The sequence below is a fragment of the Stylophora pistillata genome, chromosome 6 (assembly GCF_964205215.1).
Source record: "Stylophora pistillata chromosome 6, jaStyPist1.2, whole genome shotgun sequence".
Lineage (NCBI taxonomy): Eukaryota > Metazoa > Cnidaria > Anthozoa > Scleractinia > Pocilloporidae > Stylophora > Stylophora pistillata.
Genome location: NC_142524.1, coordinates 28,637,591 through 28,664,608, shown reverse-complemented (window position 1 = coordinate 28,664,608; position 27,018 = coordinate 28,637,591). Strand labels below are relative to the sequence as shown.

At 37.9% G+C, this 27,018-nt stretch overlaps 1 protein-coding gene and 1 pseudogene across 1 annotated transcript; both read right to left on the bottom strand.

Annotated features, from left to right (window-relative positions):
• Window positions 1-2,629: 2,629 nt before the first annotated feature.
• Window positions 2,630-26,989, bottom strand: LOC111329078 (U3 small nucleolar RNA-associated protein 25 homolog). The gene is made up of 20 exons (XM_022933680.2): window positions 26,837-26,989; window positions 26,670-26,724; window positions 25,209-25,457; window positions 24,466-24,646; window positions 23,125-23,225; window positions 22,529-22,630; window positions 21,288-21,345; window positions 20,367-20,419; window positions 19,670-19,755; window positions 10,512-10,580; window positions 9,843-9,957; window positions 9,016-9,254; window positions 8,756-8,852; window positions 8,027-8,112; window positions 7,390-7,472; window positions 6,913-6,989; window positions 6,622-6,693; window positions 5,427-5,551; window positions 4,661-4,759; window positions 2,630-3,820 (listed from the first exon to the last, which is right to left on the bottom strand). The coding sequence occupies exons 1-20, from the start codon at window positions 26,959-26,961 to the stop codon at window positions 3,562-3,564; spliced, it is 2,331 nt and encodes a 776-aa protein (XP_022789415.2). The 5' UTR covers window positions 26,962-26,989; the 3' UTR covers window positions 2,630-3,561.
• LOC148729271 (uncharacterized) lies at window positions 12,898-18,043 on the bottom strand (annotated as a pseudogene).
• Window positions 26,990-27,018: the final 29 nt, after the last annotated feature.

Genomic DNA, 27,018 nt, shown 5'->3' with positions numbered 1-27,018 from the left:
CACATCTCTTTAAGGCAGACAGTGGTGATGATACTCCTTCTGCCTTTGAAGAATCACTCAGCTTATTTGCATCTTAATTGTTTGGTCGAAGAAATTTTAATCAGTCTCAAGTTGATCCTTTTTGTGTCATTAAAGCGCATAAGCTCCTTCTGAGATATAGTGGACTTGAAAGGAAGCCATGACATGAGGTTAATTAGACTTAGGGCGTCACAATGGTTAATCCTGGCTAAATTCCTGTTGGGCTCATTTCTACTTCGTAAATTTTTGGTGATCAAATTTCTGTACTGGTTACAAATAATCCAGTCAAACGGTTAGCTCAATTGGTTAGCGCCGGATTTTGTTGTGCGGGAGGTCGAGGGTTTAAGCCCCGGCCAGACCAATACTCAGGGTCTTAAAATAATTGAGGAGAATTTGCTACCTTTCTATAATATCAAGAAATGGATAGATATTCCAGTCTTCTCGGATAAGGACGAATAAACCGTAGAACCCGTCTCCTGCAGGGTTAGGGGCAGGAGACGTTAATTTCCCACACACGAGATTACTGTGTGGTGGATGTCCTCTCCTGGGGTGAGATGGGTGGGTTTATTGAGCCCGTAGTAATTGGCGCAAGCTGTTGCGGTGTCCTTGCCTGTCGGCGAAGCTAATAAACTAAACTAAACATCTTTTTTTTTTTTTTTTTTTTAACCAAATGGCTTCTAGGAGATACAGTTCCAACGTTGTTCAAACATGAAATTTTTCTTGCTTCTTTTTCTGCGATGACTTTTAGAGTTAACTTGTAAAAAGTATTTCTGACTTTTTATCGTTTGTGATGAAATCCCTTCACGGGGAACAGATTATCGGCTTAAGTTTCCCTCGCTTCCATCGTATGGCTTCGTGGCTAAGTTAACGATCACGCTAAACAAGTACCAGGAGAGTTACTCAGCTTTTTAGTAGAATCGCATCAGTGAATAAAATCTTGCATTCTGATTGGTCAGCGAAGCGAGGTATTTAGCATGGAATTGCGAGTTGAAAACGAGGCTAAGTGGTATTGTTTCGCATCTACTAATCATAACAATTTTAAGTAATGCTGTTTCCTTTTTTTTAATCATTTCTATTCAGTTGTGCGATTCAAGAAAAATCCATTACTTCACTCGTGAATTCCGCATTTTAAAATTCACTTGAAAGCCGATATCGAACGAATCGCGAAGCGATGAGTGCGATATCGGTTTTTGCGTGCAATTTAATGCGGAATTCCATCGTCAAGTAATGAATTTTCCTATAAAACCCTTGGTAATACGGCGGACCGTAAAGGTTATCAAAGGAATTTAATTAAATTTATCAAGATACAATCTGTGATTCCCTGCCATTCTAACCAAGTCATATCAAAAAAATTGCTCAAATTCCTGTTAATAACTTCAAGAGGCATAGCTATTTTTAATTTGCTTGGCAGAGAAGCCCAATCGTTTCAAAGCTCCAAATATATGGCGCGTCTTCCCCGCAACGAAAGAAACGGCTTCCTTTTGAGATATCACAAGAGAATTCTCTTGCCGGGATGTCATTATTGCCTCCTGTGTGCCCAAGAGTAATGATTCATGTCGTAAGACGTCGTTAAGTCAAGTCTGTCACTTGGTTATGATAATAGAAATGGCTTGTTACCAAAACTTCCTAAGCCGCAAACTGAACACAAAGTTCGAGAGCGATGAGCTCGAAGTGACCAATGGTGACCACTTGTAAACCCTTTTTTTTTTTAGTTTACAGGATCCCTAGGAATGGCTCAAAGTGGAATGATTCTTGTTCCTGTACTCTTGCTGTCCATCGCGAGTCTTGGTAAGATTTCCCAAAATACAAATCTGTAAATCAAAATCTTGAACATTTTAGAGTGTGGTAAACAGGGGGCAGGGGCCCGGGGCAGGGGCCCGGGGCCTGGGGCCTGGGAAGATTGGAGCCCAGAACGGAGGAGTATTTGGGGTGAAAAAGAAAAGAGAAGGAATAAGAAGGAATGCGACCAAAACCACGACATAACAAGAGACATACCCCAACGCTAGCACTATTAATGAAAACCCAAATCCCCGATGTTCTCCTCGTTAACGAATTCGTTTTCTTAATTTTTATCTCAGTGCAGTGCAGATCTGCAGAAATCTGACTCGGAGTCAGAAATCCAGTACCTTGCCACAACTGAAGACCTTCGGGAGCCGCTAGCCTGCGTTGCAGCCGGACGTGTGACACAATCCCCAGTATACCGGCGGTTTAGACTGTCTGCGACGCAGGCAAGTAGCCACATGGTCAGAAACAGTGCAAATAACAACGGGTTATTCCAATGACCCGGGAAGGATGTAGATACCGATGCAAACGGTCTTGCATAAGTTCGGCCAAACGGAAAGCCTGCATAGCCTTCGCATCACAAGTTACATCTGGTTACAGTTCACGTTGCCTTTGCTGGGGATACAAATTCCTACCCCTCGTTCGGGCCTGACGCTTCAATTGGAAGCGCCACTTACTTTAACGGGTGGTGTGTGGCGGAAATTTTCAGAAGTGAGATGACGCTGTAAGTGCCTAGACCCCAGTCTTCGCTGCTCCACAGATGTCGACAAGGCTTCTCCACTGCCAGCTTTTAAATAATCTAGTGTATCGATTTAAACGCAACAATTGATTCGTATAATAAATTTGTAATGATAATTGAGTTTGGAATTGATTCGATTTGTCTTTGTTCTGCATCACTCTTTAATTATTGAGGCTGCCTGTCAAGGTGACAACTGTTCAAGTCAAGAATAGAACAATGGTGTGTTATTTAACTAAATATCTGCGCTGGGAAAGGTTAAATAGGCATAAGGTGCGGACTAAAATGACTAATCTCCTGCCTGACTGACTGACTGCCTGACTGCGCGACCCAAAGACTGACTAGCCTAACGGCTAATGGACTCTTAAATTGATGGACTAACGGAATGCAAGACTTACAGACCGACTCAGTGATTGATTAATTGATATAGTTATCGATTGATTGACTGAATGATTCATTGGTTCGCCAGCTGGCTGACTGCACAAACGATTAACTGATTCGCTGACTGATTGATTGATTGATTGATTGATTGATTGCATAGTACCTCCACTGATTTAACAGTGTGTGTGTATGGGGGTGATAATTGATTGTTTGGAAGGGAGTGTCACACCTAGTTCTAATAGTTGTCACGAGCAAATTAACACTCGACTAGTTTAGAATAAAAATATTTTGTTGCCCAATGATGGTTTCGTTTTCTGTGTCTGCATTACTATGATCGCCGCGCGGGAAATTCGAGTTGAAATGAGGCCATCCCCCCTGAGGGGTTTCTTTGTCAGTTAACTCCAGTACCCTGACCACTGCGTCACTTCAGGTAAAGAAACCGCGTACTGTCCATAACACATTTTCTACGCCTTGGTTTAATTAATCTAGCAGCACGGATAGCCCTCCTCACCAATGATGCGCAATCACGCGTCAACTGCGGCGGCGTAATCACGAGATATCCAATTTTACGGAACATTTTGAGCTCTCATCGGCTCCTTGTGATATTTCCCTTTGTTTTCGCTCTACCACGCATGTGCATTCATTCATTCATCCTCATCCCCAGTAACAAGCATATGAACATGGCTGTCAGAGGAGATCATGTGACCACAGCGTCGCGAGCCCACCACTCTGGCCAGACGTAGTGCATTAGACTTTGTGTATAACACGGTACACGTAACAGGATTCATCTGAGACTTCGACTGATTGCTCCTCGTATCCATAAAATTGAGAATCTCTGGGTAAAACATAGAGTAGTGCGGGAGTTCGTAGAAAATGATGTTCTTGATTCCTCGAATGCGATACCTAGATAAAAATGTTAACATCAGTATGCATATTCTCCATACTGTTCTCTAGACATTTCCTCAGGCACCGACATGGAGATTTTGTTTAACAATCAAGAGCTTCTTTAGTTTGTGATCATTTCCTTTATTCTCGTGACCGCAATGAGTGATTCAAGGGCGATATTGTTAGGAGAAATTAGATGCTGGTCACTCTTAGGATCAACGTTGACACTATAACGAAGCTAGGAGATGAATGAAGAATAAAATAATATGGATAGTACGAATGAAGGCTGAAACAATGGTTAACGTAAGTTTGTGGTTCGAAAGCAATCAGATCTCGTCTCATTTAATCCTCTGCACTCTGAGCTGCGTAAAGAAAACTGCAGAATAGGAACAGTGTAAGATTTTAATAGAGCAATTTAACCCTAAACCCTAAATGCTTCGCCCCCTCTTTCTAATAGTTACTCTTATATAATATTTTAACTTCATTTTATTTTATTTTATTTTGATTTTATTTTTTATTTTAATAATATATAACATATATTTTTTACAATTTTAAATTGAGTTTAGGAGCGTGCTGTTGTTACAGAAGTCGCTCCCTCAATTTTAACACCTAACTTTTATGTTCATTTTACACACTCATCCCCACACTTGCATACGCTTTGTTCCTTTTTTACCCACTGATCACGAGATTGCTCATCAGTGGAGTGGGAACCCATTTTCATGGGATCCCTTACATCAACACCAAGGGAAGCCACAAAGGTTGCTAGTGAAACTAGTGATAAATATATTTAATACTATACAAATACAAACAAACTGCAGAATAGGAACAGTGTAAGGGCGGGGTTATACAGCACTATACCTGTAGAAGAAGTAGAATCTTTCCGTAAACAAAAGAAACGGTCTCTTTCCTTGTTGAAAGTACGTCCTGGCTCTCTGTATCTCTTTCGGTTGTGAGTACCTGGTAGGAATGAGATGACCCTGATTAATTTGAAGATCCGCTGAAGCACTCTTCAATTTATTGTCTATAGTCATACGAAATCCCTTTGGTTCTTATGTCATTCGCTAAGTGATTGGTTCTAGAAAAACCCGCGCCGACTTCTCAACTAATCAGCTGCAAAACTAAACTCAGCAGATGTCAACAACTACAGGAAACATATAGACGACCTATTCATGACATTAACACAACAAGCGCAACGAATAGAACGACCTCACTTTACCGACAGTTCGAAACCGACCAATCACAACCGACGTCTCACAGCCAATCACAGGACAGCTACACTAACCAATGAATTCATACGAAGCAGACTTAGGACACTCCCTTAATATGGTATCACAGGTTACGGTAAGCCATCGTGGTTAGCACACTTTTAATGAAGACGGTATCGTTGTTTGTCTCACGATGTAGCCACTCCAATGTGGATTGCTACGAGCCTCTACTCTGACTCTAACGATGACTTTGGCTACAGTTCTAGAAACGCCAGTCGCTGCTGCTGCTGTTTACAGTCCTTCTAAGGACCACTCACCCGGACGATCAGACAACATGATTCTGAGAAAACATACTGGAAGGCCCACTATGGAAAAAAAATTTCGTCAAATGGAAAAGTCAACGTAAAACCAGCACTTACTCTGAAATCTGCGCACAATCTATGCCTTCACGTTTGAAGTAATTTCTCAGCCGCACAAAGTCAAAGTAAGATGGAACAAAGATGGCCGTGTGACCCATAAGGGAACCTTTGAAATCAGGTAAAACCTGAAAAATGATGGTAAAGAGGTCGAATTAGTTATCCGAGAGCTCACATGGAAGGCTGTGTACAGTGGCCTTGTGTTTAGTAAATATCATCGTGAACCTCTCGTCGCACTAATAAAGACGTGTGTAGGGATTTCATTCTCACAGGTGAACTACAGTTAAGGCAGTTGCAGAAAGTAAAGCCTGGAAAAAACTAAATTCGAGTTTGGACACAGTTTGTACTTGAGTTTTATTAACTACTAGCCTGTTCAAGGATCTCATCATCGGTTACGAGCGATTACGCCGAAAAATGGTAAAGATGAGGTTTGTTAGAGAAGGCTGACTTATTAGGAACTCGTCGGAGGCCGAAATACTTGTTACGATTTACCATCTGACATGTCGCCCTGATTAAACAAATAGCTACGATATTTGCAATGGAAGCTAAGACAGGCTTTCTGGCACCGTTACAGATAGTGCTGCAACTCTACCCAGTCTAAATGAATGATAGGTAAGGTGAAGAGGGATGCTTATTAGAGAGGGGGATTTATTGGCAACTTAAAGGTTTAGACAGGAGGGCTTAATTGAGAGGGGGTTATTGGACACTTCATATTCTAGACATGGGGCTTAGTAAAGAGGGGGGCCCTTGAAAATCGAAGTTTTAGGCAGGGGCTTGCTTGAGATAGGTGGGGCTTACTAGAAACTTGAGGATCTAGACGAGTAGTTAAATAGGGAGGGGGACTTCTCCAAAAAAAAAAAAAAAAAAAAAAAAAAGATCAGAGGAAGAAACCATTTCTCTAGGCTCCATAACGTGATAAAGACACGAGGGATGTTGGGAGAATTCAAGGAAAGCTTATAAATCACTAGCCGAAGAGGAGTGATTTAAAAGCTTCCGTGTTCTATTGCTTTTATGACATAACTGGTTACATGTGGGCTCTATAACCTTCTTAAGCAACAGCTTGGAAACTGAATTGACCAATCAGATGATGCGTTGTACTTTCATTGAAAAGGAAGCTGCCATATTTTAAAATATAACGGAAAGGAGAATCGTCCTTTCTAGTGGAACAAATATGTCGCAAAATAAAGTCGTGTTTTACCTTATTGATAAAGATTTGGAATCGTTTGTCCGCGGCTTCTGAGAAAGTTGAGCAATCAAAACGATGGAAGGCCTACAATTAAAAATTGGCATAACTCAATAATTGTCGCATAAACCGTTACACATTCATTGTTACATTACGACCATTGCACGAAGCTTTTATCCCCTTCATTTTCCTTCCCCATAACTAAACCCAACGAAGGCCTCATGAATGTGGCATCAGTAAATCGCATTTATGTTTTTATCTTAATCTTTAACATCTTGACGTTCTTAAACACTTTTTTTTTTTTACCTGTGGCACCTGGACAGCTACTTGGCAAATAGAGCCTGGCACATCAGTTGAACAAACTTTCACTTTGCCAGCAAAATGTGACTTCACTGTTAAGAAAAACATACGTACAACCTTCTACTGGTCCTCTACTGTACAAATATTTTTTCTTTATGACAAGTGACTTTCAACCAGCCACCCAACCTCCATCCTTACCCAAGGGAATTAACAAATCGACAGTGGTTTAGCGTGGTCTGTACTCTTACCGACAACGACATTCGTCATCGCAGTGGTCAAAATGTTTTTACCACAATGTGGATGTCATATAAAACGATTCTTTCAGTGCATGACAAGCTGCGTGACACGTTGACGCGAGCAATGTTGCCTGTACTCTTATCGACAACGGCAAATTGGCCAATCAGATTGCAACATTACTGCCAATTGTGGTAAAAAAGGGAAATGGTCTATCCTTAAAGGTACTTAATTGTAAACAAAGGATATTAAAACATTTTCTGTTAAACAGTGAGTTCATTTCAGGTGACACAAAACTGCTGAATATGAGGGTCTGTCTGTAATACTTTGACCTGCAAAGAAGATCAGCGCCATGTTATAAACAACTAAGCTGCCCTAATTACTGTCTCATATCAATTTAAGGGAAAAGGCCTGGTCAAGAGTGAAAAGAGTGAAGACAAGTGAAGTCAAGAGTGAGTCAAGAGTGAAGACAAACCGAAGTAGTGCTTGTCGACCATGGTAATCATTTATCTTCAACAGGTTTACGATTTAGAAGGAAATTTTCCAATTAACACATCAAGAGCTAAAGGACTTCCCGTCATTGACAATTAATTGTTGCTCAAAAGGGTTAAATTCTCATGCAAAATTTCCAGCAAATATTGAAGTTCACAAGATCAAAAAACGAGCTTTTTACATTTTGTTTGACTTACAATACTATTTGTCATACTGAGTAAAACGTCACTAGACCTGCAGAGATATAAGCCGTATTTTTTAACACACAATGTTTCAGCAGCGTCTTGTCAGAATTTCAAAATATTCCAGAATTAGTCAACAACACTTTTCATACTAGAGAAGGGGTCATCACGTATCCTTGATTTTTCCCCTCTCACTACGCCCTGGCACTCACCATCCATTCAGACACCACATTCTGACACGAGAAAAGTCGACATCATGTGACTCTTTTGGTTGCTGGTGAAGATGCTCGAAGATGTGCTGCAAATGATAAAAAGTGCAACTTCTGATGTGCCCATGTTTCCTCCATCATTTTACAAGGTAATACAACCAAAGACCTGTAATGCTTTTCAAAAGTGTTTTAATTTAAAACAAGGTAGCAGTAATTAATGTAAAACAAATATTTTTGCACATGTGCGATTGATCAAAACGCATCACGTGACCGATTGTCCTCCAACTGACACTTGGGGATATCCAAGGATATACCTCAAGCGATTTTCCCCAATTTTCAACCTTACGTCCAATACGGAAAACGCTGCACTCAAAATTTAACCAAGATGAGAACGTTGTGTGGTTGTTACAGAAGAAGGAACATGTTTTTTTTGTTCATAAACTCGTAGCAGAGAACACCGAAAGGTGACCATCCCACGCCATAAACGGTAAGATATTCATAAACATTTTTCCCGCCCGTTGAAAATTATTTGAAGGATATTAAACACATTAGCCTCTAATTGGCGCGAGAGTCTGCTCGTATATATGTCTTTGAACATAATATGTTCCGGAAAACTGTTCATAACTCAGAACAGATAAATTAAACGTCCTTGGTTAAATATTCGTGCATATTTTCGCGCCAAATGAAGGCTCTTGTTTATTATTCAAGAGGTTAATTTTATCAAATGCATACCTGAACATGTTCCCAATTTTGCATGAGGAAGACATCTGTTTGATCAGCAATGATGACTTCAATAGATGAAAGGAAATCATATTCGTGGGACTTCTCTCTGTAAAGAGATATGCATGATAAATAAATGTACAATTTTACCTTTGTTGTAGCACATTGTGAAATTTACCATGAATACTAAATGAACTAAGTGGACTGCAATTTTGTCTGAACTCATGTGCGTGATTTCAAAATCTAACAGGTAACTGCGATTTTAGGAATACCCTGCATTTCCAATGATTGTCCTCAGTCCAAGAGGCGAAGCCACAATAATATCTGATGAGTAAAATTTGGCGTACAACTTCACACATTTTTTCATGACTGAGATTCCAATCCTAAAACAGTCATCAATGTTCCCAGCAAACATCTGTTTAAAATCTTCAGGCCTGTTTTCTTTTGAACTGCTTGCGTCTTCTGTTTCACCAAATTGCTCATAGAATCGTTTCTTGTTCATAACTTGACCCTGCAAAATTAGGACATAAGCAAATTGCTGTCTTTCAATCAGCCTTGCAGTAGGGTACATGATTATTGTGTATTATAAATGACCTTCATGTAAATATCACAAGTACTCTATTGCTTTTTACAGTAACTCTAACATTGCTTTTTACATTCTCTCTGGTAGGTATGCAATTCTGTCACAAATGCTGAAATCTGATTGGCTACTCTACCCACCATCTATTACATGATTGATGGTGAGAAGAGTGAGTTTCCTGACAGTGTGCAATTAAAAAAAAAAAATTGAGGAAAAAGATGCAACCTTTCTTTTTGTTAGATTTAGAAGAAAAAGAAGCTTCATTTTACAACCATTAGAATTAGTTCATGAGCTCGAGATTTCTTTGCTTGATGATTGATTCCAGCCATGCACTCATAACCTATCATGCAATAGAAATCTCAAGCTCATAATTTGATTGTTCAATAGCAATCAGACATTGTCCTGTGCATAAATACAATGAGTTGGTTTGTTCAGGCTTAGGTCTCTATTTTTTTTTCTATGGATTATCAACTGAACCATTAATTAGTAGCACAATATAACTTCTAGCATTTTACTCACCCCTTCCTCTGGACAGATAAGATGCAGGATTACCTCCACCACCTTTAATGCCGCATCACGGAAAGGAACCAGGATCAAAATCTTGGGTCTTGTAAGTCCTTGATCACGGAGTTCACTGTAAAAGGAAGTTGCAATGAGCGAGAATGTCTGAATTATTAGCAACAGAGAATATAGTGACTAAAACAGGTAATGCAACAAGTCACCTAACTCTAGAGGGAACTATTGTCAGAACTGACACCAATCTGAGTGTTTTTTTTTCTTACAGGCAGTCAGAATTAAACAAGTTAAGTTATACTAACTATAAAATAGGAAAAGATACTGGACAATTGCAAGAAAAAAAAAGATTGAGGTCTGCACATTTTCCTAATCAAGACTGATTATCTGCTACGGCACTTGAACATTAGACAACACTTTGGTGGTTAAATGGGATGTTGGAGTTAAGCCTGGCATCCTGGGTTACCAGCATGCAAGGGAGTAAGTTCTCAACAAAAATTCATTAACCAAGGGATGCCACTGGCCTGCCTCAATGCTTTCCTTCCCCTATGATAAAAATCTATCTCTCATTTATTCCCTGGTAGTCATGTTGCAACAGGAAATAAATTTATGATATGCAAGAAAGAAGACAGGTACCTTTGCTGAAATGACTTGGTAGAATGACTAATTTCTTACCCAATTTCATTCCCGTCTTTCCAGGACTGAACAATTTTTGCAGTATTCTTCGTCACTCTTGACCGTGTCCTATTGGGCAATATAAAAAATACTTCACTGTAATTTACTTGACATGTACTGCTTTTAGGAGAAGTGTTCCTCTGAGGGAATATGATTTTTATCTCAGCCATTTAACCTGCAGCATTGGAGATTTCAATGAGTAACCTGAGCAACAAAAACATTTTCCACACGTGTTCAAAATTCACCAATGGCTGCTACTTTTTTGACCTTAATGCTTGATGCAAGAGTGATATTGTAAGGAGAAATTAGATGCTAAAGTTTATGAACCCCAACTTGTGGTTCATAAACTGCTTCAGCTCTGGGCCAGGTTGTTCAAAGGTGGGTTAAGATAACCCAGGGTTAGTGTGAAATTTGACTTCAGATCTGAAAGCTTCAAAATAAAATTAATTTTAATTCCATTTGCCTACAATTTGATGATTTAATGCTCTGAAAAGAATTAGAAAAGTTATCCTAAAATGACTTTTGAACAGAGAAATATAGAAACCCGGACTAAAATTTAACCCTGGGTTAACGCTAATTGGCCTTCAAACTGGCCCTGGTTATGCAAATGAAAAAAAAACAACAACAATTATTCTAGTAAAAAATGCGTCTTGTGTTGCTCCTTAGGATTCCAAAAACTTCCCAAGAGATGGAGAGAAGATGGGAGACTTTTTCTTTGGCTAGGATGCTGGCTGAGTAAGATCCAAAATGCCGGGATCCAAATAAGAATTTGTGGCACAATGGAAGAAAATTTCAGATGGTTAGGTTTACTGTGATTCTCATATATCACAGACATGCCCAGGATGTAGCCACAGGCACAGCCTAGTACAATGTTGAGGCATTTTTGAACATTTATTGTTAAATCACAATCTGTACTAGGTGTTGACTCCCACTTCCCTACAAAGCTAAGGTGAGTTCAACTTCACAGGCAAGCCAGCAGTTCTCTCATCAACGAAAATATTTTATGTGAACATCATCTGCAGTGGCGGCAAAGAAACCTGTGACATAACAACTCCGTTTTTCTACCAACTATGTCCAACAGAAATTTTGCACCAGTCTGATTTGCATTTCACGCTGACCCATCACAGTTGTGCTTGGGACTGAGTAGAACAGATTGCGAACGTTATCAATTAGCACTAGGGACTATGTCCCAGGTATGTCTGTAGCATATGAGAATCAGGCTCTCTGCAGTGTTGTTTACAGGAATCTCTCAAGAGGTTTAAAGAGGGTAACAGGGTTTGTACCATTTTTCAGAAACAAATTTCAAGGACTTTCCTACAACTTAGATTGATTTTTCCAGGGCTCCAAATTTTTCCCTCAAACCCTTTCCTTCTCCAGATTCTAAAGTCAATTCTTTTACAGTCTACACACATTTCTTAGGATGTAAATTCTGAAAACTTTATTGCTTGAATCAGGCAGATTCCTGGGACTTTCCAGGACCTGTAGTCTTTTTCCAGGACTTTCCACTTCTAGAAAACATCAAAATAAAATTCCAGGACTTTCCAGGTTTTCCAGGACTTGTAGAAACTCTGGTTTAAGTTTGTAAAGAAACTGTGGTGCTGTGTCAGTGAAGGGTAAAACAAGGTCACATAGTTTTAGAAACTGCATTAACATCGTAAATTAGCCACCCTAAAGGGTTTCTAATGCTGACATTTCAAGCATTAGCAATTTGTCAGATTGAGGTTTAAATTTCTTAAACCTAATAGAGGAAAAAACAAAAAAATTCCAAAATTGTTTACAATCTGTTTCTCGTGGCTTTCTCAGTGTAACATAAACTGTTATCATAAACTTTTTATGGCACCTTCCTACTGTTACAATGTTTCTTAGAAAAAAAAAAACAAGTGATAGGAAGGAGTCAAGTACTGTTAAATAAAACACTTGATGTAAGATAGCTTGGTATTTATCCCCAACAGTACAAACTCTCATTGGTTACTTTGAGGTCACACAACAAGGTAACTGTTTCTCGTCAAGTCTGAACTGGAAACACTGCAGGATCTATAATAAGAATGTAACAGCAAAATATATTGACTGATAACCTTCTAAAATCTTCATGTTTATCTCTGCTTTTCATTTGCTTTGAGAGACACTGAAACTCCTCATTGAAAAAGTAAGTGGGAATTCCTCACAAGAAATTATGTGCTGATTTGTTTGAAGATTTAGAGTCATTCATGTTCATCTGAATGAATTTTGAGTTCAATGGGGTAGGATAAAGGTTGACTTCAGAGTTTTAGAGCTTGGCATCACCAATAATGCTCCCAAAACTGGAGTCCAACAAAACTGTACAAGAAAAAAAAACAGCAAGAAAAGTTGCTGCGCCAAGAACAAACAACGAAAAAATAGTGCTACATACATACATAGATACATTTTATTACATGGATTCATATTTACAGGTTTTCATGCACCCACAATTAGCTCAAGCACTATTTTAGGTGGGTGAAACTTAGTAAAACTATTACAAACAGTGCTAGCCTTCAATTAACTACTACAGTTCTTCAAAATTATTAAAACTTTGCAGCTTTTTCACTAACATATGAATAAAGGCTGATAGTTTCGAAAGAAACTGTTTGGGGCTGCGTCGGTGGGAGTAACGAAATAATTTGGATATATCAACAAAGTTGAAATGGTAAATTGGCCACTGTAATGATTACGGTGGCCAATTTACCATTTCAACTTTGTTGATATATCCAAATTTTTTCTCTAACATATTTACAAACTAGTCTTAGTTAACAAACAGCTTTCTCAAGTTAAACATTAAAGAGACAGTATGCTTACCACTAACATATTAAGTAAGACAACGTCAAATTCTTGTTCCAGACTAAGCTCTAGATTAATTGCTTAGTGCAGATGGTGCCACCATGATCACAGTTATTGCATTCTGACTTACTGTGCAACCCTTTCACTCCTGGAAGTCATTGACATATAACTTCTTTCCATAATATCCATGCATTTTCCAGCAAATTTGTAATCATAGAGATTACTCAAACTTGTAAGGAATTTGCTATCTTTATACAACACCAAATTCTCAAAACTCGTTTACCAAGAAATTTGTAGCAGCTATAGTGGAGAATTAACAACCAGATCTTTGGAGTAAAAGGGCTGAGGCTTCCTCAACATCATAAAATTAATAAATAGAAATAATAAATTTAAATAATAAAGAAATAACTAAACCTTGATTATCTTGTATGCCCTTGTAAAGCCAAGGATGGCTTTTGATTCCCTTAGCTCTTAAAAAAGCTGCTTAAAAAAAAAGCTGAAGACATCAAAAGTATTTGGAAAAGTTCCTTAAACTGTTTCACTACCTAAAGTGACCTGTTGATGCATTCTCTTAACCACATTAGGCACTTGAATAAAAAGAAAATTGTTGTCCAGCAGGGCCAGGTTGTTCAAAGCTGGGTTAAGGCTTTTTGTCAACAATCTGAAGATTGAATATTCTAAAAACAATAGAGACTTTTTTAGAAAGGGCTTTGAACAGAAAAATAGTGCTGATCAGCCTTTGAACAACTGGGACCAAGAGAATATCACACATATTCATTAATGGTGGAGCTTGCAGAGCATAGCCCCATAATTATACACAATGGTAGTAGTAACCCATCAAGCTGAAAAAATTTGGACTTATGACTGTACGCATGTCTGTACAAGGTGCTACTTTTAGCATGCATGGTCAACTGTACTGTGGGCACACCAACACCACGGCTTTGTCCAATAGCCCAGTGGTCAGTGCACTAAGCTCTGAGTCGAAGGACCCAGGTTCTAGTCCTGGCTGGGGCAAGGCATGGTGCCCTTGAAATGTGCAGGAAAAAAAAAATGTGAGCTCCACTTTTAGGCTTTGCTAAATCCAGGGGCGGATCCAGGAATTTTTGATTGGGGGGTCCAAACTTTGGTTCAGAAAGGACTGTTGGACCGAGGCAAATTACTTCTCCCCCACACTCCCCTCCCACCAGTCGTGGTTGCACATTATATTCCTTGGCCGCTTACTATTTACTTGGATTCATTAAAAAATCAGCCAGTTAAAAAGTGATATACGATCCTGTCGATGTAAGAATTTCAGTCTCAAATTTGTAAGTGTCAGGTCTGATAGGAGGTCCGGATCCCCCGGACCCTAACCCTGGATCCGCCACTGAAATCTATATATTATATTAAGAAATAAAAGTTTATAACATACCAAAATTGTCTTTCAGATCTTACAGATGAAAGGGTTAATTGCATGTCAAACAGTCTACCAAAAAATTTGGATATATCAACAAAGTTGAAATGGTAAATTGGCCACCGTAATGATTACAAAAGCTGACGTTTCGAGCGTTAGCCCTTCGTCATTCGCTCCGACGAAGGGCTAACGCTCGAAACGTCAGCTTTTGTAATCATTACGGTGGCCAATTTACCATTTCAACTTTGTTGATATATCCAAATTATTTCGTTACTCCCACCGACGCAGCCCCAAACAGTTTCTTTCGAAACTATCAGCCTTTAGTCTACCAAAAAGTTGCCTAAGATTTTTAGGAGACTGGTTAAAATGACTTAATTGACTCCCTCGCCTAATTTACATTGTTTAGGCTTATAGGCAAGCCTAATCAATTTTCCCCTCAAAATAGGCTTTTACCAGAATCTCTACTTCACTTTCTTTACTAGAATTTTTTAACTCCTTTTCTTCACCTCTTTTCACTAGAAAATCCCATAATATGGGATGAAAAACAATTAAAGAGTGTTACAGTTGTTGGGAGAACAACCTTCAATGCAAACTTAGTCCCAAAAACAGTTGAAAGTAAACAATAAAGAACAATCATGTACAGAGATAAGAATTTCCCTAACTTTTTCAAATGTTTTCTCACAGGCTCTAATTTGTCACATGCAATATCAAAGAGGTCCTTGGGGATATACTGTTTGTATCCTTTAGTGTAATCTTTCATTTCATCTCGATGATGCTTTTTACAGACATCAAACAACACACGTAAAAGGTGGAAATAAGTGTTGGTAAATGAGCTGTACAATGTCCAAATGTAATGGCAAATAAGTACATTTATGGCCACAGATGACAAAGTTTCAATGGGAAACTTCATACCAGTAATTAACAAAATGTTGGAAGCAATCTGCAGTGATAAGGAGCAGCAGTATGAAAAATATATCACCCAAACAATAGAAAGACAAAGAAATACAAACTCAAAAAAGAAAAATACTGCTTTTACAAGCTTATTCTTAAACCATTCTATTCTTGAACCCCAAAATCTTAACAAGTCAAAGGTATACCAACAACCTCCGAAACAAAAAGAAACAATTGGTAGAGAAACAATGAAGTCTACAACAGTCAGAATTATGAATAGAGCTAATTTAAGTAAAGACAATAGAACCTTTCCCACAAAGGAAACTAGATTTCTACATACATCTCTCCAGTTTCTAGAGAGAGAACTTCCTTCAAGAATTTCAGGTTCACCTTCCCAATTCCCAGAGGATAAATTTACTATTAGAATTTCAGATGCATCTTTCCAGTTTCTCTTCAAAGTTTCAAAACCAAATGATTGAAAATTCTGTTGGATGTTATCTGGAATACTACTATCCTTGGAAGAATCTGATGGATCTATTTCATTACACTCATCACAAGCATGCCAGTAGTTGCTGGGGGACAAGGCTTCAATAACTTCACAAGTTTTAAGAAAGCATGTTATGTGTTTCCTATGAATGAAACTGGGAACCCTGGTTGAGGAAGAGGGCTTAAAGATCACACATAACATTCGCACGCCAAAACAAAATGCACAAGCACATAGGCCTGGAAGTTTTTTGAAGGCAAAGGAAAACACTGACTTGATCAGGTATGGTGGGGGCAGATTGGTGAAAGCTTGAGAGAACAGTCTTGGTACCCCAAGGACAAAAACATCTGTACATAGCAAAACACCTACGTGAGACATGATCAAAATAAAAATCTCAACAATATGATAACATATTCTTTTCCATTTTTTTCCAGTGGGTTTGGCCTTGTGCAAGAAGATACAATTTGCAATTAAGCTTCTTATACCTATAGGGCTAGCTGGTTCACCAACATCAATCACATCAAGACAAAAGCCATCCATCTCGCTTTCAGCTGCAAAGTTAGTTAATTGTTGAGAAGAAGCAGCTGCCTTGTCCTTGGAGCCTTGTTCCACAGCAGAGGGTCCAGGGGAGTTATCTTCTGTAGACATAAGCCAGCTACCGGCACAAATTTTCTCAACACAAATTTCCTCAACACAAATTCCTATATCGTCGTGTTCTCGTGGTTGCTTTTTTGTATTCTGGTAACTTGGGCTCTCGCCTTTAGCATGATAGTCACTTTCCTCCGGCTGCTTGCCCAAATGATTTTCACGTCTTAATTTTTTCAGAGTGGGACAAAACAAAGTTAACACTTTAGGACTCCATAAGATATACGCTATCCCAATTAGGAAGATTAAGACGTAATACAATGATGTGAGCGTAAGTTCGTGGTCTTCGGACACATTGCCATTCGAAAAACCGGCAGAAAGATGGTAGTTTGTTCCCAAATAAACGTAACCAATGAAAGGCATATTCCAGCCTTGATTGTCAAAAGAAATGTGGAAACGAAGCGAGCGTAGAACGTCAAGTCCATTTGAAACAGCCATTACAGTTTGGTTTAACGCGGGTTGTAGAAGACAGGAGACATTTCGTATGATTGTTTCGTTGATTTCCTCTGTGTGAAATGTATGTTCTAAAGCTGCCAGGGTGATAAACCGGACTAAGCTGAATCCATCATTAAAATAGTGTTCTTTACTTACTGGTAAAACGAAGACATAACCCGTTGTGGTCGTATTATGAATGTTGTTAGCCACGCACTTTTGATGGACAAGGTAGCTTATGTTAAGCCGGATCTCCATCTTGCGAGCGGTCGGGGAAGTTTTACCTGTACTCGTAGAAAAACCATTCGCAGCGTGTACCATCTATCGACGAGTAAACTTCCTTGACGTTTTGCAGCAAAACTAACACGGTAATGACCATACACAACATCTTGACTATGGTCTCAGGAGTGAATCAAATTCTTCCTCTTTCGTTTAAGAAGTAGGGTGTCGCCGAATCTAGACAGAGTCCGCTGTCGCTGGCTAACTCGATATCAATCGAAGGACTGTAATCTATCTTCTTTTCCAAGATTTATTCTCAACGTACACCGCCGACGTTCTAACAATTCCTTTTAACAATTCTAACAATTCCAACGAAACAGTTCAGACGATTCTATCATATTCTCGCAATGTAAACGTTCAAACGTTCAAGTAAATCTAATGTAATTACAATCTACTGTGGTATTCATAGTCTGCCTTGCGTGACTACAAGCCAGTGTTTTTCCAACAGTCACGAGTACAGTAAAATCCCAAGCCAACCTATTGTAATATGTCTATATTTCATTCTTTCTACCCAATAGCAAGTTTCCCATTCCTTATTAGGCGGACTAAACACCTGCTATAATTTATACATCAAAATTATGCAATAAAAATATGGGTCAACGTGAGAGCTAAAGTCCATCGTACCTCTTTACCTGGTCCATTAATGAGATTTAGCATAAGGACGAAACGTCATTTCAGAACGGGAGAGAGTAGCCTGCGAACAGGCTCCCGGCTTGGAGGTGCACAACGGCGCGTCTGATTGAACGGGGAGCCTGTGCGCAGGCTAGGGAGAACGCGGAGAATAGTCTGGACACGACTCCATTTCGATTTCCGGTGTTATCGTTGCAGTTCCCCAACAAGTTCAGGACGTCATTTCGCTAGTTTTCCCATCCCGATCAGAACGCCTGGGATTTACGTAAATCGTGCACTTGTAAACGAGATAATATTGTTGGGAAGTACTTCAAAACTCATTTCCAGGGTAATTAGGTCCATTTCTTTGATTAATTTACCGCTATTTCTGCTGGATTCCCGAAAGGAAATCGAAACAAACGTTAGCAAGTGATCCTAGATTTCAGGACTCAGTTCGCTTTTAAGTGAGCGAGGCTTTAGGCAATAAAAGGGCTCCTTTAATACATCTCTTTAAGCCTTCATGAAAACTCTAAGGAAGGGATGCTGATAAATTAATTTCGTCGTAAATTAATTTATCATATCAAACAATACCGCGCGCTCCTAATCACCTGATTACGTGTTTTATGTGCCGTACAGGATGCGCAGTGTAATAGTGAGAAATCCTGTGCAATAAGTGGCGACGTTCCGGGCGAAATGAAAAGAAAAACCATTATTTTTGAAGGAGAGGGTAAATAAAGAGCGGAAATAAAAGAAGAAGAAAACAAACAAACAAACAAACAAACAAAAAAACAAAACTTGTAACCGCTGGGATCGACCCCAGGTCCTCTCGTTCTAGAGGAGAGGCGCTATCTGGTCCTAAGTTTTAGAGTGTTTCTAGGCGATAACATTAACGTGTACCTGTGAGTAGACTTCGTCGATAAAACATGACCTTTCTTTCCCAAAAGGTAAAATACAAAGTCTTTTTGATCATGAACAATGATACCAAACACTGGTGTTTATGATTACATAATTCATGGGATTAATTTAATAATTAATTTGAGTTTCCTACAATCTTGCACATCTGCAAGTTTGTTTGTTTAGCATAACGCACTCACTTGATTTGTATAACTTCAGTATAAAAAAAAAGAAAAAAAAAAAAGGAATAAAGGTACCTCCTGAGGGGTACAAATTAGGTTAACATAGCAGCTAACTCATGACACTGGCTATGTCAAACATGACAGTCCTTTCAGAACCTGAACAAGCTCTTGAACAACATGCAGGGCAACAAATGTGTCTTTTTGAGAGTACAAGGATAGGCTTTGAAGAAGTTACACAACAGACATATTATCATAATAAAAATAATTTTAAGGGGTTTGCTGCAAACTGTTTCTTTTACTCTCTTTTGGGTCTCATATTTCCTTCAATATCTAATGAGTGATCCCTCCAGGAAAAGTTAGTTTTGCAATCTCTCAAGTCTCCATCTTTCCCTCAAAAAATTGTAAAAACAAACTAGGAAACTGTTTGCCACTGAGTCAGAATTAAGTTTATGATGTCCTTATACTCCTTTATTTTACATGGTACCATTAGATTTGAAGAATCTTCTTCTGTAACGTTTCCAAACTAAAAAGTAGGTATATAAAATATTTCCATTCTTACTTCAAGATGTGATTAACAGCATGTAGACAATATAGCCTTCTTATTTCATCACCATTCTGAAAGGTGCGGCTTGAGAAGTAAACATCCTGTAAGAAAGAAGAACATATCAAAATCTAAAAAGGCTCAAGAATTCTCTCTCATGTAAGCTCCATTTTTCCACATTCTTATTCTCTTACAAAAAAATTTAAAAGTGAAAAAGGGAGCTCTAATACTGATATTCTGCAGGTCCTTGGTAATTTATGCAAACATTTCAATAAATGTCATAATCATAATTTTTGGTATTCAGTGGTCAAATTTCTAGCAGCTGTATCTTGTTCCACTGCAAACCTTTATCTATATTCTCATTTGTTATTTACAGTGCATCTACTGATCAGAAGGAAAGGCCAATTAAAAATTAAAAAGCACGCTGGGAGCAGAACTGAAACAATATATGCCAACATTTTCAAATCTAACCACTGAAACAACAGATACAAAACAATGAAATTTCAATTTAATTTTTTTTATTGGCTAAACCACCATCTATTTATCACTTCCCCATTCTGACAGAATATAGGAGTCATTTTGTTTTGGTCATTTCTTGAAAAACAAAGTACAATTCAACTGAAAAAGGACAGAGAAATGTGTTCAAATTACTGTATATGTCAAATCCAAAAACTTTGCACCAAGCCCTCTATTTTTTGACAAGCCTTTCACTAACCTTATATGCATTGATATGATAAAAAAGATCTTGCTGAAGTGGAGAAAACAACCCTGAAAAAAGAACTCTAAATTTAAAATCAAGTGATTTCAAAAGTTTTCATAATAACAATAGTTCATCTTTATTGAGGATGCCAACATCACAAAAAAGTGGTTTACAGAGGGGTCCTCGAAAGGTAACTACATAAAATATAATTACTTAAAAATAAAAAGAATAAAATACATATCGAAAAATATGAAGATAAAGCTACATTAATTTGAAAATTAACATGCGAAAAACGAAACTAATTAAAATAGTGCTTTCTTGATACCACGCTTAAATTGGCTTAAGGTGGGCACATCTCTTAGGGAAAGGGGTAAGGCATTCCAAGCATCCGCTGCAAAATTTATTGTTATCCGCATAACAATAAATTATCTTATCTTAGTTTTTATCACATAGTTTAGTTTTTATCTTAGTTTATATCACATAAACTAAGATAAACCTCTTTGCATTAAATGCTGAATAATCTTAAGAAGGACAGTGATAATTATTACACAAATTTAACTTAAAAAAAATTCTAGGCTTTTTTAAAGCTTTCTTCTCTGAAAGAAAATTACTTACAGTACTTTTTATGACAGAAAAAAAAATGTAGGAAAGTTCAATTCATACAGTTCCCTCCCCCACCCTTTCTGCCTCACTACCCAAAAATTATAAAGAAATCTACAATTAAAGGTATATTTGTTAAAGTCAACCCCATTCTCTCACAGCCCCACCCCTCTAGTAAAGCCCCAATCAACAGGATGGAAACAAAGAGGTCTCCTAGAGGTCATTGTGACTCGCAAAATTATCATCACCAATTGGCTATTATGAGCTTGAAGGTTACATGTAAAATACTTCTGAAAGATGAAATGTGTTTAAAATAATTTATTACAAATGGTGTACCTTCAGAGTTAGGTATCTTATTGATTGCCTGCCATGAAAGAGCAAGTCTGGACTTTATCTGGAGAAGTAAATTAGGTTTATCACTAAGGCAGCTATAATTTAAGTTAATGATTAAAACTACCAGCAAAACTGTTTTAAGTGGTCACCCACAGGAAATGGTAGTGTGACCAATTAATACAGGTTGAATGCCTAATGTAGGGGTATTATAAAAAAAAAATTGTAAAAGATGTCATTTCCTGCCATAATGGCACACTTCATGTACAAAAACTCACTCAAAACTACCACTAAAATTAATTGCAGGAGGTAAACATGAATTAAATTTTACTTAAAAGATTCTTCTTGGTTTTGTTTGTATTCAATACAGGTGAACAACAATACAAACAAGCCCCTGGCACTCAGTTGTGGGTGACCTCAGCTGACAAAGAGAGGTGACTACTTTAAAGAGGCAAAAACTACAGCAACTACGGGGGAAAAAGTTTGGGATTCTGAAAACCAACTGCTTAATAGAGGGTGACCACTCAATATAGTTCCACTTATAATATCATAGGAGACAAATTACTCCTTAATTTTGGCGCAAAATTTCAGCGTTAATTTTTAATTTCACATGTGAAATTACAAAATTGCTATGGTAACACCTCTTGTATCTCAATCAGAGCCAAGATGCCGTCGAGATTTAAGATGGTGACCCTTGAAGAAGTTACAAAATCAAAAGTGGCCGAAAATTATTAACAAGCACAAAGAATTCGAAAGGTATTTTTTGTGAAGAAAATAATGTATGCGTCGAAAACTATATTCTTCTTCATGTTCTCGGTTTTTGATAAATTAAACCAGTTAAAAAAATTACGGTTGTGAACGTAATTTGTCACCCACGATATTAAAAGATAATCAAATGGTTTTCTCGTGAAATTAGGATATAATTTCACTTGTGATTTGTCAAAATTCTGATGATTTCCCTCGCCTAAAGGCTCGGAAAATTATCAGAATTTTGATGAAATGCACGTGAAATTATTTCCTAATTTCACTCACCGCCATTTAATTACACATACCAATACAGTACCAATTAATGCCTGTACTACTAGTCAACTTCTTAGCTTAGCCTCCTGAAAATGTAATATCTCCCAAAATATCAATAAATTATCCAACTGTCAAACAGATGACAAGAATATAGATGTACAAACCTATCAATTCAAAAGATATTACCAACATACTTCAAAAGAGATGTCACAATAATATTAAATTACCTTCAAATCCACAAATGACATTTCATTTTCTGTGCTTGTATCTAAGGTGGGTAAGCTTTCAGCTAATGGAATAACTTCCGTAACATTACCAAATGAAGGAATCTGAAAGGAAATAAAAGAATTGCACATTGGAATTGGTTAATTGTTTGGTCTGACGACTTCATAGTGATAAATCAGACAGCCCTTGATTAGCAGATGACCAAAGATCCCTGGCCCACCCCCTGTCACAAAATCAAAATGTTGAGGATGATTGTAACTTTTAAAGGTCTGCTGGTTAACATTGCCAGTAGTGCTTTGGGAACACTTGCAAAGGAAAGGGTGCCTGAAATAAAGCCCTCCTGAAGAGAACTTATGTGCAAGACCAAATTCTCCTTGCATCTTCCAGGAAATACAAGCCACTTTATCATGAGAGTTAATCAGTCTATCAGCAGCTCAACTAGAACTTTTATGACTGTCTAATCCTGTAATTCTTAGGGGAAAGAATCATCTAGTATATCAACATCAAATCATCTACTTGAATGCCAAATGTTTCCTTAAATGCCATTTTCTGATTAAAAACAGCCCATCACAGAGGTGTCAGTGTAAACATTACTCACTTTTCTTGTTTTCTGTTTCCAGGTTCTGGGATCACTGAGGAGCTTCTCTGTAGTTTCAGAAAGATCTTGTTCAAAATGCACTGTAAATGGGTCTTGAGATCCTAAAGAGGAATGCACAATTGGTTCAAAATGTTAACCATTTAACTTCTAAGAGTGACTGGCATCCAATTTCTCCTTACAATATCACTCTAAAATCACACATTAAAGTGCCTATGACACGTATTTTTCTTCTATTCTACATCAAAATACAATCATGACTCTTGAACATGTTTTTACAACATTTGTGGTATTTTTGCCCTTTTCTACATTTTTTTATCAAGCTCTATAATCCACAGATAAAATGTCTGGCCGAGCAAAGAGGGACTGGGCGCCATGATGTCACAGTAGGAATCTTGTGGAGAGAAATATTCTTCAACGAGTCAAGGGTATTCGAAAAACCCCAAACTACACATCGAAGTGGCATTTTTTGGCTAAAAAGATTGTAAACAGTAGCTTCCACACTCACTTTGCTTCTTTGATAAACTTGGTGTTACTACCGTTACATCACGCATTCCAGTACTCTTTAATGCAGCCAAAGAGATATGGGGAGCCTAAGTTCGATACAACTTCGGACTTTATAGCCTCATTAAATAGCAAAGACACATCAGAATCACTCACAAATCTTACCAGACACCCTCTACATGCTTCTATTTATAAAATTTAATGATAAAAAATAGGTATCATAGGGAATTTATCCATTTGAACTCTAAAAGTGACTAGCATCCAATTTCTCCTTACAATATCACCCTTAAATCACACATTAGGGTGCCAAGAATAAAGGAAATTATCACCAATTAAAGAAGCCTGGATTGTTGACTAAAACCTCCCTATTAGCACCTTAGGAAATCCATAGAGAAAAGTATGGAGAATATGCATACTGATGATAGGGTGTGAGGGATTAGGCCTCATTATTCAACATCAGCTTTCAGTTGTGAGACTTGGCTTAGGCTTAACAACTCAAAAATGTCCTTAACCACTTGGTGCTAACCATGATTCTACCAGAAAAAAAAATTCCTTTTAAGCTTTGTGTCATTGGCCTGTAAGACTATTTTTCCCCTATCAGTCACTGCTAAATGCTCCCATCCAGTAATTAAGCTGCCATTTTGGCTTGGTAAAAAAGAGGAAAGCCTGAAGCAAGCTAACAACCCAGTGATGAGAGAGGGGAAGTTGGCTGTTTGTTTCTCCATACATCCGTATTTCTTTCTTACTACAGCCTCCCTATAATTTATAAAAGAGATTTCCTCAATCAATGGTAAAATAAAAATTATTTTAGCCAGGCAACAAAGCAAGTCAGTTACATACCTGCTGAAGACTTTCCTTTCATTTCATCAGCATCATTGCTTTCATCTCTTTCCTCCTCATCTTCACTTTCTTCGCCTGCAGCAGCTTCCATTCTGTAATCATCAGCTGTGCTTTCAGTGTCATCAACCCCATTCTCCTCATCGTCATCACCCTCACTGTCGTTATTGCCTTCACCATTTTCCTGTAAATTCAACATTTTTGCCGTAAGCTTCATTGACTTCATCATTCTCAACATTTTCTGAAGTATTTTTAGTTAGTCATAACATCGAGACAAATGTACTTGTTTTACAAGCAACAATTCACCCTGAAAAAAATGCACCTGACAAGCATCCTAGTGAGGACTTCACTTACAGGCAATCTTTCATTGTGTGGTGTCAATTCCTATAATTTAACATCATCTTCTGCACCCATAATCACCCTTCTCAAGAGTTGGGAAATTTTAAGTATACAGCTAAACTCCTAACAGCCACAGGAAACATCAGTGATTATAGTATGTTTTGCCGCAGTGTAAAGAAACACTTAAAAAAATTTAATAGGTTATGATTCTATCAACATGCAAATGAGGTGTACATGATAGTCAATAACATTTTATATTAAGTTGAAGGTATATTTAATGTCTACAAGTGAGGAACCATTTTTATTTGATGGAGATTATGTGAATAGACTATTACTATTATTATTATTATCTTGTAGATACCAATTATGCTTTGCTACTTATGACAATAAAATCTTGAAGAGGGTACCTGAAGTTTTCCAACAGCTTCTGCATCTCCATTAACTTGTTTTTTAGTCTCATCTACTTCATCCTCATTTTCACTCTGTCCCATTTCCTCTTCAATTTCTTCCTCTTCATTTTTGTCACTCTCATCATCCCTCCAATTCCCTTTCAACTCATTGCCATATGATCCAGGACCTGCACCTAATGATTTGACCAGCTCCAGAAAGGGATTGCCAACACCCTGTTCACCATCTGAACTATCTGATTCATTGTTCTGCAAATAGCAAACAACAAAGTGTTGATAGTGAATGGCTTGCAATGTTCTCCAGAAACACTACCGTTAGAATTTTCAACAGCTGTAATATTTGTGCATATAAAAACGAAGTGTTTGGCATGTTCAGGGTTCTTGGATTAAAATCTTCCCCATTTTGTTTCCCGTGTATTGTTATCCAGATGGAGAATTGAGAAATGAATTAAATGAAATGAGGAAGACAACTGTTCAATAACACTCAAACTGTCTTTTTAATCCAAGAACCTTCAAACATGCCTAACACTTCATTTACATGTGCACGAACATCTTTACACCAGTTATTTGTTTGCAAAGCACTAGCTACTTTAATACGACAAAATAGTGAAACACTTGTCTTGTCCTAAAATAAATTCCACCCTTTGCTTTATTTTTAAATATAACCAAAAAGATTGATTAAACTATAGAGAAGACAAAAGGTAAAAGCAAAAAGGAACTGATGGCAGAAGAAAAAAAAAAATGTTCATGCTCTAAGGGCACTCTTTTACTTAGTCCTGGCTGCTGCTTTTTTATTGCAGGCTACAACAAAATCCTTGAAGAACTCTTGGATTGAACCAGGGGGTTACCTACTGTAGAACTGGGCATTTTCAATAATGGCTACATAGGTTCTTATAGCATCAGTCAAGGATACAAACTTCAAGAACTCCACAAAGGGGTGGACACTATCCTTTTTATGTGGCTTAAGAGTGCAAATGTACTGCTGAACCTCGGGAATTGGACATCCTCTGACTCAAAAAAGTGTCCATTTGAAACAAGTGACACTTGTGAGAAATTAGAATTCAGAGGTTTATATAGAGCTGGCAGCTGTAGAATATTTCATACAGGAAGAGTAAATTGATATAAACTCCACTTCATCAGCACTGCTGGCAGGAGTAGTTTTAATTTTAAAGAAATAGGAGAGTTAAGACAAAATTCAAGAACAAATATAATTATAATTTACTCAAGAACAAAGGATAGGGAGCCATTCTAAAGGGTGGGACTTTACAGCATCGCTGAAGAACCTTCTAGTGCAAGGATCTCTCGGATTTTAATGTCCTAATGTAGATATCTATGCGATGAAACATTACCCAAAAACCACTATCGTCGATCCAAATCAGAGTGCATAGCATATGATCGAGACATGCTATACTTACAACTTTCGACTAAGGGCCGCCACGCCATAAAGAAACACTATGTTACCTTCGTAAGACTGAAATCCTTCTTCGGTTTCTTAACTAGAATCCCATCTTCACGGCTAAAGAACATACAAAAGCAACAGAATCACTGGGAAATACAAATTACAGTTGCACGTGGGCATCATAAACAAACCTTTTCAGCACTCAAACACAAATTGCAATAACACCTACTCTGTATCGTTCGAATGTGATCCTGCACACTCTTTAAGATTTCGCTTTTTGCCTTTCGATTTCTCTTTAAATTCGTTCTTTACCCGGCGTTGTTTTCTCTGATGTCCTTTTCTGCCTTTCGCCATTTTGAAACTAAAGGAGCAGAAAACTGGGTACCAACTTTTTTGAAAAATTTCGACAGT

Excerpts from the sequence above, each read along its gene's own strand:
- LOC111329078 (XM_022933680.2), bottom strand. The coding sequence starts at position 26,961 with ATGGCGAAAGGCAGAAAAGGACATCAGAGAAAACAACGCCGGGTAAAG. Across the intron at positions 26,725-26,836 it reads TCACATTCGAACGATACAGA|CCGTGAAGATGGGATTCTAG; the intron begins GTAGGTGTTATT and ends TATGTTCTTTAG. Across the intron at positions 25,458-26,669 it reads AGGATTTCAGTCTTACGAAG|AACAATGAATCAGATAGTTC; the intron begins GTAACATAGTGT and ends TGCTATTTGCAG.